Below are 10,705 nucleotides of genomic sequence, written 5' to 3' on the forward strand. Positions count from 1 at the left end.
GGATTGGGGGGAAGAAAATAGAAAAATGAAATTGGACTTACTATGTGAATGAAGCAGCATTGCATCAGGAGCTTTACTGTTACTATTGCTTGTATCACATAAAAAGTAAACATTTAATAAGAGAAAATTGACAGAATTTGACATTTAAAATAAATATTAATATGCATTATGCAGTGTTAATATTATCTTCATTGTTCATTTTATAAAGTCCTTTTTTTGTTTGTTGCTGTGCAAAAAAAAAAAAAAAATGCTGCAGTGTTTGATTCAGTTTTTTGTAAGTCTTTGGCATTGAGAAATAAAAAGTGAAGCACAAAAACCTATATGACGAAACCCTGCAAAACCCACTTTGTTGCAACCAGAAACTATTTGCGGAAATTTGTTTCGGTTTCTAAATTTGTTTTGTCATTTTATTTTATTTTTACATACTTGGGTAAAAGGTCTTGTTTTGTTTTTATTCCTCTCATATAAATTACTCTATTTTATGGTTTCATCCCTGCATATACTTTTTGTCAAATTTGATTGTGCATGATTTTCATGTGTTTATTATTTTCAATTAGATACGCAACTTCCACTGAATCATACACCATTTTTTAGCTAATCTGGTGTCCATGAGACCAGAGAATGTGTCCCATTGAATCTAATATAAGTAACCTAAAGTTAATCATCTACTGTAAACAATTTTGAATATGTGAAAGATTTGGTTTCCCAAGCTGAGTCATGGTTTCTCACAAGGTTTCTTCCTTATCCTCTATAATTTTTTTAACTGTAAAAATCAGTTTACTGGTAGCTAGTATGGTAGAAACTATTTACAGGAACTGCGGGCAAAGAAAGAAAATCTAGTTTCATCAAGACTATGTATGTGTGCAGTTTCACGCACTGCTTAAGGATAATTATAGATGATGTTTTCAACATCCTCACATTTGCTCAGTACCAAAAATACACAGAATGGCTTATGTACTGTGTGTTTAGAATATGTTAACATGGCATGGTTCTTGTCTGATCAATGCCATAGCTGTCATTTTCCATGACATTTTTCATATTCTCTCCATTGTACTTCAGCCCCAAAACAGCAGGTTTAGTGACATACTGTTACTGTTACATACTGTTTATTTTTTGCTTGTATTATTTTCAAGACAGATGGAAATAAGTTGTGAAATTGCAACAATAAAGAAACTCCCCTGCCTGCCAGTGGTTGGATATTCAGTACAGACTACAAAGACATAACATTAAATCAGTAAAACATGAATGACAGTTGATAATAAGATGGATTATTTATTTCTTTTTAACAAAGACCAGCTATTTGACAGTGTTTTCTCAGCCTGCACTCACAGTTTCAGGCTGCTAAAGCGTTCACAAGAATGTAAGAGGGTTTCCTATACGGTCGTTTTCTAGGTGTTCTTTAAGGAACGAGCGTATCTTCTCACTGAAAAGATTTGAATGGTAATCTCTGGAGACTGCATCCGAGGTGAATTTCTTTGATCCCCTGCAGATGTCCTTCACTCCCCAGCTTATGATACCAACCTATCAAAGATTTTACAGATATCAAAAAAGTTCTCTCAATTCAGTCTTTAGTTTCACCCTGTTATATGTAACACATTACAGAGACATTACAGCCACGTCATCAATACAGTTTTCAAAAGAAAACAGAAATCTCACCTGAATCACTCGACCTTTTTTGACCACATAAGAGGCCCCACCTGACTCTCCTGTTATAAAATGCAACGCAGACACAAGAAACTATGAGAATTGCATACATTTTTCAGATCTCTAATAATTGAATTGTTGAATCAATAAAAATGTTATGACCTAAACTGCTGTCATGCTTGCAAACATACCTTTGCAGGCAACATCATCTGTTTTTGGTTCAATACCACCACTGCACAGAAAATTTTCTGTAACGGCTTCCCTTGCATCTTCCACCTTGATTCCTTGTGCTTTTTTTGCATCTTCAACACAAGCATCTCGCTAGAGAAGAAGTAAAACAATAAGTGTTCTTATCTTGATGGTGATGACTAAATATATATATTTTTTATTCATAAGAGATTCAAATAATATATTTAATGTTAAATGCCTAAATGAAACCCAATAGCTAGAAAACGCTGGTGCAGGAATGATTGCGTTAATTAATGGCACTTTAAAGGCCCCATTAAATCAAAGTTAAAGTGTTGTTGCTTTTAATTGGTTTATATGAGTAAATCTAAATGTTGACAATTTGAGAATATTTTACTTAAAAATTCTATGAGGTCTGACATCTCTGATGAATAAACTGCCTCTGCATAAATAAATCTAAATTAAGCTTTTCAAACTACACATAATTAGAAATGAGAAAAAAATTACATTTTTTCCAAGCTTGAAAATGATGTTTTTTATATTTTTTGGACTATGGTCACTTTCCATATCAGACGTGAAAGCAGCTTCCACAAGCTCGTTGCCCATTAGTATTTCCTCTGTAACGAATGCATAAAGAAGAAACTTTGATATTTTATGTTTGATATGTTACATTGCATAAAAAGCAATGTTACGTGTTTAATATGTACATTTAATTAACATTTCATACGTTCTTATATGCATGCAGGATGTCTGACAGGGACCTTACCATGTTTTTTGCACTTCCCTTCACTTTCTGAAAGTTTCAGAGCTCCATTGGTTTCTTTGGTGCATGGGATGCAGATCGGTCTGTAGAGAAATGCACATGATTTAATTAGTTCTGATTTTTTTCATATTCTTACTAAAGTTACATCACATGATGAAGATCTTTCCTCCTCACCGTAGAGAAGAACTGATTTCAACAGGTTTGTCCAGCTGTATAAGTGCTACATCAAATTCATAATATTCCTGTATTCCCTTATCCTGTTTTGCGGTGAGGTTATAGCTAGGATGAATTACATATTTTTTTACTTTATAAGCTGCAAATGAAATATAAACATCATTAATAAAATTTACCCTGTAACATTTAGTTTTATTTTTGGTCTGAAAATATGGACATATCAGGACATACACTTATCTTTTTCCAGTTGAACTGTTATCTTATCAGCCGAGTCTCCGTCTTTGAAGCAGTGAGCCGCTGTCAAGATGTAACTTGAGGTGACTAATGAACCCATGCAATTGGAACCTTTTGCACGCTACATGAAGAGCAGAGAAGACTGATGTTCATTTAGCTCATGTGATTCAACTCTTTAGCCATAACATGCATGTCTCTTCTTCTTTTGGGAGAAAATGTTCCTTTAACTAAGGTTACTGACTCTATGTAATAAAATTATAAAAAGGTTCTGCTCACAGCAATATTAATCTTTGCCAACCAGGGAAATGCCCGGCGTTTATTTTTTAAGCCTTCCCAAACAATCCCACACGATCCCACACTGGTGCTCTCATCTGTGTAAGGAAGCAGGTACACAAGAATTGAATCACTCATTACATACATGAGGTTCCTTTCATTTTTGCCATTAATTTTTCTGGAAGTGTAAATTCTGTCAACATATATTCCAAACCTACATAACCATGTTTTTTTTTTTTACTTCTTTCTTTTTACAGATCCATCCAAACAATCGTGTTATTGTAATTTTTAAATGCCTGTTTTTCTTTCCTTTTTTTTGGTGTTTTACATTCATTTCTCTTTTTATGTTCCACAGAAAACATCAATAACATGAAGGTGATTAAATAATAACAGAAATGTCACTTTCGGGTGACTGTATAGATACAGTACCAATCATATCTTCAAACATCTGCTGAACCTCTGTTAAGTCTTGAAGCTTAAAGAAATATTTCTCTTGGTCCCTCTGTGACACTAAGCCATTTACATCTTCTTGATTTACGTCTCCAACTCCAAATACATAAAGATCTGGAACGAGAGGACAGATCCATATCAATATGAAAGCAATGATAAAGACCTCTAAACAAATATGTGTATTTTCTGCTGCCCCTGATGTTACTGCTTGATAATGAAACACACTTTTGCAGTTTTATTTAAAATATAATAATGATTAATACATTTTATTGCTCACCGAGTTTCTTTTCTAGGTTTGGATCATTTTTGGTGACATGACGTTTGATCTGGTCCACTTTAGGTTTGGGACTACCCCCCATGTTTGCGTGACCTATGAAGTGAGATGAGATAAATCACAGTGAATATTTGCACACTGAATAAGTTGATTTCCATTCTGTGCATGGGTATTTTATTAATATATTAATTTATTTGTTCTGATAAAGAACTTAAACTGAGTAAGGGCAAAATAAGAAAAGTACAGATACATATGCATATATGCCAAATTATATGTAAATAGTGATAAGACCGTACCATCACTGAACAATATGACGATGTGCTGCGTCTCCCTGAAGGCTGTTGCATTGTTGAACTCCTCTATTTTCATGCTCTCTTCAATGTCTGTATAGACTTTGGCAATATTGGTACCTGTTTTATCGCCTTTCTCTGTTCAGAATATTACAGTTAGCGGAAAAAAAAAGTTACAGTTAGAGAATTTTTTTTTTTAACAGAATGTAAGATTTGTTTCATTTTTACTATTACACTGGACAGAAATAAATACATTTTTTCAAGTTAGACTTTCATGCACTATTTTTGCATAGTACAGTACATTATTCTGTAATAACAATCTAAAAAAAAATCTAATTATTGCCATGTATACAATTAGACTCAAAAAGACACATTCAAACCGAATACTTACTGTCATACGTAAAATCGTCCAACTCTTTAAAAATATCCGATAGGGTTGGTCTTTGCCTTTTAAAGTTATTCATTTTGATTATTGGTGTAACATCTGTAGCAAACATCAGGATCTCATAGTTTGGGGAGACCGGGTAATAACTGATCTTTTTGGGAAAGAGCATTGAGAATTCAAAGATGGAAACAACACCTTACAACACTCAACTGCATTTCAGTGCAGATAATGTTTCCATGATGTGAAACTGGATTTTCAATGAGAGGCAGCAAGTATGCAATGGATTGTGAGAGAACCGCCGGAAACACAATAATGCTCATATTGGAGGTTTCTGACAATGGTTAGGAGGTTGAAAGTCAAGTTCACTGTCGAGAGCATCTCAGTGTATCACAATGGTATTTTTTTCTTTTAAAATATTTGTATATATATTTAACAGAAACTTTAACATCGAAATGAACAAAAAAGAACAGCAACACTGCTTTTAGATTTTAGGAAAGGCTGCATTATACATCATAGCCTAAACTTCACTTACAGCAACCTCTGTAGGATTCAACAATCCACATACCTTTTCTAAAAGCAGTTTAATGGTGGTTTTTGCATTGTAAAAATCCTTCTCCTCTATGCTGTCAGATGCATCCACAGCAATGTAAATATCAAGTTTTCCACCTTGATCCAAAGTTATTTTCTTACCCTGCTGCTCTAAAGACAGAATGAAAACAGAATTCATGTTTAAATGTGTTGAGGTTATTTTGTCTCTTTTTCTGAGCATGGCAACTATAAATGAACATTTTCAAAAAGGTGTGTGTATGTGTGTGTGTGTGCTTGTTTATGTGGTTTATGAGGACACAGATTTATATAATGACATGGATATTACATTCTGAAGGTGATTTATGAGGGCACTCTCAGTGTCCTCGTAATTCAAAAGGCTCATAAATCGTACAGGAGTAGGAGTAGGTTTAGGTGTAGGGTAATAGAAAATACTGTTTGTACAGTATAAAAACCATTCCGCATACGGAGAGTCCCCATAAAACATAAAAACCAGCCTGTGTGTGATTACTGCTTCAAGTGGTACCTTCTGTTTCAACTGCTAGATTTGACTTCAGAGAACTGCTGAAAGCTTCTGATGCTTCCTCTGGGGTGTCGTATGTGAAATCAGCTATACAGTATTAACACAACAAAAACAACAACAACATTATAGGTGCAATATCCCGAAAAGCTACTTTTATTAGCTAAATCTTCTTTCTGAGAGAACATGTACTACAAAACCCATGGTTTTACATTTCGATGTAACTATGACTCACCGTAACACTGTGGCTCTGTTCCTGACCACTGGCCACCATCCTGACACACTCGCACTTTGGAACCAATCAGGGTCAATGGACTCCCGCAGCTGTACGTGACTTTGTCATCAATGTTAAACATGTTCCCTGTTCGACTGCTACCAGGGGGAACACCAGGATCAGGACAGTGATCAGCTGTGAGACAGTAACAAATGGACAAATGGAAGTTACATTTGAAACTCCATTTCAGTTTAAATCAGACTATGGGAACTGCTGTGTGTTTATTTATTGATGGAGTACTAGAGAGTACTCACAGTCACGTCCACAAACTGGTGTGCTTCCATTCCACTTCCCATTAGGCTTGCAAACACGAACTGCTGAGCCACGGAACGTATAATCAGAATGACATGAGTAGGTGGTTGTGTCATTTATATAGTACTTCACTTTATACGGAATCACCTCTCCATTCTCAAAAACACGAGGATTGGGACACGTGATCTCTAGAATAAATGCAGGAATAAACGCATACTTTATAGTATAATACAAGTAACTAAGCCCAGCATTTATTCATGACATAATCAAACTAAATAATACCTTGTTTACTTACTTTTGCACTCTGGGTTTTTTTTTTTTTCCGTCTTTGAGATCCAGTGTTCATCTATACAAAGAAGTGAATGAATCGTTGGGTAATATCCTTTCGGACAGATGTATCTTAGAAGACTCCCATGTGAATAGTTTTTAGAAAGAACAAAGGTCCCTCCAGTAATGGTTAGGTTCTCTTTGGGACACGAACCGTCTCTAACGGACATCGAGGAGGGAGCACCTGTAGTGAAAACAGCCAGATCATTGGAGGAGGCCACAGAAATATGACAGAAGAGACTTTTGTCAATAGTTGCAGATTTATTTCCATAAAAAAAGAAACAAGCAAAATTTGCTTTGTATATATATTTTAATACATTTATTTTAATAAGCAAAAAGACCTACCTGCAATAAGAGGACAAATCATTGCAAGTGTTAACCATTTCAGCCACTGCTTACACTCCATGCTGTTTATTCCAAGTGTTCAGCAGAGATAAAAAAAAAAACACAGGCAAATGGACAGGGGGACAGTTTTATAGTGAGGTCAGCAGGAGGATTTTATTAACATTCAGTGGTCAATGTTTAACCTCAAGTCAAATAAAGAAAATCAATTTCCCGGCACACACAACAAAAAAATTACCATCATTCTTACGCCATTATATATTTAACAATAACAACAACAACAAAAAATATTAATTATGTTAAAACCTAAATTACAACTTTCGTAGATTCTGTTTTTATTTTTTGCAATAAAATTTTGATGTAGAAAACAGCTGAATTGTAAGGAGAACAGTGGCACAGAATATTTATTTTTAGGGTTAATAATTTGATCATGGGTACAGAGAGCAACTCAAACTCAAGGGGTCATGTGAAAACAATTTTATTACTGAATCGAAACATTCACCATCCTTTTTAAAATTTCTGGAATTACACGTTACAACACCAGCTGAATAAATTTTGATACGGTAAGAATTACAGAATTCTCCTCACCCATCCTGTCTTTCACCCAGCTCACTCAGAATGGTCAATAGTAGAATATAATGTTCTACCTGAAAGCAAGTGATATTTACACTCACGTTTGGGGTCATTTGAATTCTCTCAGGGCGATGGGTCCAATAGTCTCAATTTCACAAGTAAACTAAAAGGTAATATATATCCTAAGAATTGAGAGATATTTTGCACATTGTAGAGGTTGTGCCATTTCCCAGTGTCTTTCATGCAAAAAAACTTTGATGCAATTGTCCCAAGAGGTGATAACGCTACATGATCAATGCAAATTCCAATTGTTAATTCATGTATCCACTTCGGGGAATGTTTGTATTTGTCTACTTTAGGATATGTTGCAATCGGGTCAGGGCGATTCTGTAGCCAGAATACGCCCATAGCATGAAGTGTGTCCACAAAAGTAAAGTAAAGAGTTAACTAGACCCGAGTTAACTAAATGTCATAATAATAATAATAATAATAATAATAATAATAATAATAATAATAATGAGAGACAGACAAACAACCAATTTGCCTTTCAACCTAAATTTGACGTCATACTAAAATGAAGTCAGATTAGAATTGAACTTAAAATTGAATAACATTGCATCTGAAAAGCCGGAACACACAAGAAATCTTCAGGCACAGTTGGATACCTCCGTTGGACTAATTTGTGGACCTTACAATACATTAATAGCATATTATCAATGCACTGAAGAGGTGGTATGAAAGAGAGGTGAGAGGTGGTATGAAAGTATGAAGGTGGAGGTAAAATATATGCTTGCTGAATGACAAACTGATGCAAAATGATAATTTATATTTTACATTTATAATTAAAATCATTTTGTAAAAGCTAGTATAGAAATAGGCAAAAAGACTTCTCTTTGGAACCAAACAGTGTGTTATTGACTTTGCTGGCAATAATAAACACATGACCTATTTTTAATGGCATCTGTTTTAAGTCTTGGTTTCATTACAGAGAGGGAAAATTACTAACACAAGGATAAAGAAGAGATTATTTGAAATTATTCAGTCCTAACTGGTAAGATTATAGATTTGTATTTTAACAAACTAAGAATACAAAGTGAAAATTCATTATGCTTGGAGTCCTGCCACTGCCCTTCCCACAATATTCATGTTTATTATTATGCTTTGTGTGAAAGACAGTGGGTTAAATAGAAAATATGGGGATTATATTTCAGTACAGAAAAATTTGAGGTCATTATAAATGAAGCAGCCTACTGTCAATTTTGTATATTATGAAATTTAATTCATGTATCAAATCAAACTTTATTTATAAAGCTCTTTAAAACGTCAAAAGTTGTCCAAAGTGCTGTACCAAAGAATATATACAAAATAAAACACAGCAACACAACTTATACAACATAAAATACAATGCTAAATAATTTAAAAACAAAAATCTATGAAACACAGCCAAACCATAAAAACAATCAAATAAACAATGTTAACTCCTGGTTGTAACATGGAGTCAGAGACGTTCGGATCCATATGCAGTATGTTTAATAAGAATGGTCAGGGCAGAATTCTGGTAACAGTGTCAGGTATGCAGGGCATATCCAAAATCAGAAACAGTACCAGGCAAAGGTCGGGGCAGGTGGCAGAGAATAAAAGTCGGAATACACAAACCAAACACGGAAGGACCAAAAATTAGGAAACCGCTCTGAAATGGCAGACAGAACTAAACAAGACTTTGCACTTATTTAGAGTCCAAACACAGTTTATATAGGGGAGTGGTAATGGGGAACACCTGGTGGTTATAAGCACGGGATTATGGGAAATGGAGTTGGGAATGAAAATAGACACCAAATGCAATAGTCCTGAGTGGAATGCCCTATAGGAGCTCATGGGCACTCCAGCTGATGATCGTGACAGTGCTGTTAAAGGCCAAAGAAGAAAAAAAAAATTTTTTTTTTAAAAGAGATTTAAAATGAGTGATCCAAGTGGCCTGTTTTATTGGCTGAGGCAGATCATTTCACAATTTTGGAGCTGCCACAGCAAAGGCGCGTCCCCTCTGCGTTTACGATTTGTTTTGGGCACATGTAGGAGCATTTGATCAGCTGACCCAAGAGAATGAGTAGGTGTGTAAAGATGTAATAGCTCAGAAATGTAATGTGGGGCAAGACCATTTAGTGATTTTGTAACGAGGCTGTTCTAGGTGGGGATTGAACCCAGGTCTGTTGGGTCCAAAGTCTCTGAGTTAATGGATTGAGCTAACTCCCCACTAAATTAACCCTTAGGGGACTAAGCCCTTTTTGGTCCGTTTTCTCTATTTTTACATTTCGGCTTATAAACCATATGTAATGAGGATGGACCACCATGTATTTGGTATCAATGGATTCAGAAGACCCTAAGCTACCATAAGCATGCATGCAATATGTCTATAAAGGAAGTATGAGTGAAAAATTGTACAATAAACTAGAGAATTTCAAAGACAAAAATTAGATTTTTGTCATTTATTACTGAAAATCCTACCTCACACAACAATAGTTAAAAGTTTTTGACCCAAAAATATATTTTTCAAACTCTTTGCTTGACAGAAATGGGTTAATGTTCAATCAAATGTGTAAAGAACAATTAAATAATTAACTTTATTTACAAACAGTCCTAGGCGTTTTTTATTTATTTTTGGGACTAAGCCCTTTTTGGCCTGTTTTCTCTATTTTTATATTTGGGCTTATAAATCATATGTAAAGGAGATGAAACACCCTGTGTTTGGTATCTATGGATTCAGAAGACCCTAAGCAACCATAAGCATGCATGCAATATGTTTATATAAAGGAAGTATGAGTGAAAAATTTTACAATAAACTAGAGAATTTCAAAAACGAAAATTAGATTTTTGTCATTTATTACTGAAAAACACACAATATAGAACAGTTTTTGAACAAAGAAAATATATTTTTTCAAACTCTTTGCTTGACAGAAATGTGTTATTGTTTAATCAAATGTGTAAAGAACAATTCAATAATTAACTTTTTTTAAAAACAGTCCTAGGCATGCCAGTGAGCAAAGCAAGGCCTCTCCAGGCCTGTCCAGTAATTGTTCCAGAGCTTGTTCTGCCGTAAATCTTTTACTGCTTGCCATTTTGATAAAACAATTCTGTAATAATGCTGTATCTCTCTCGAATTTATCTCTTTGTGCTCGCTAACACTCCGATTGCTTTCTGCTT

General features: G+C 34.6%; 1 protein-coding gene across 1 annotated transcript; it reads right to left on the bottom strand.

Annotated features, from left to right (window-relative positions):
* Positions 1-1,252: 1,252 nt before the first annotated feature.
* LOC127986602 (complement factor B) lies at positions 1,253-7,074 on the bottom strand. The gene is made up of 18 exons (XM_052588909.1): positions 6,938-7,074; positions 6,561-6,776; positions 6,268-6,453; positions 5,975-6,148; positions 5,746-5,829; positions 5,239-5,372; positions 4,680-4,824; positions 4,295-4,426; positions 4,002-4,094; positions 3,704-3,838; positions 3,278-3,372; positions 2,999-3,122; positions 2,768-2,906; positions 2,597-2,676; positions 2,338-2,447; positions 1,836-1,965; positions 1,657-1,706; positions 1,253-1,521 (listed from the first exon to the last, which is right to left on the bottom strand). The coding sequence occupies exons 1-18, from the start codon at positions 6,996-6,998 to the stop codon at positions 1,351-1,353; spliced, it is 2,259 nt and encodes a 752-aa protein (XP_052444869.1). The 5' UTR covers positions 6,999-7,074; the 3' UTR covers positions 1,253-1,350.
* Positions 7,075-10,705: the final 3,631 nt, after the last annotated feature.

This window comes from Carassius gibelio, chromosome B21, assembly GCF_023724105.1.
Source record: "Carassius gibelio isolate Cgi1373 ecotype wild population from Czech Republic chromosome B21, carGib1.2-hapl.c, whole genome shotgun sequence".
NCBI classification, from domain to species: Eukaryota; Metazoa; Chordata; class Actinopteri; order Cypriniformes; family Cyprinidae; genus Carassius; species Carassius gibelio.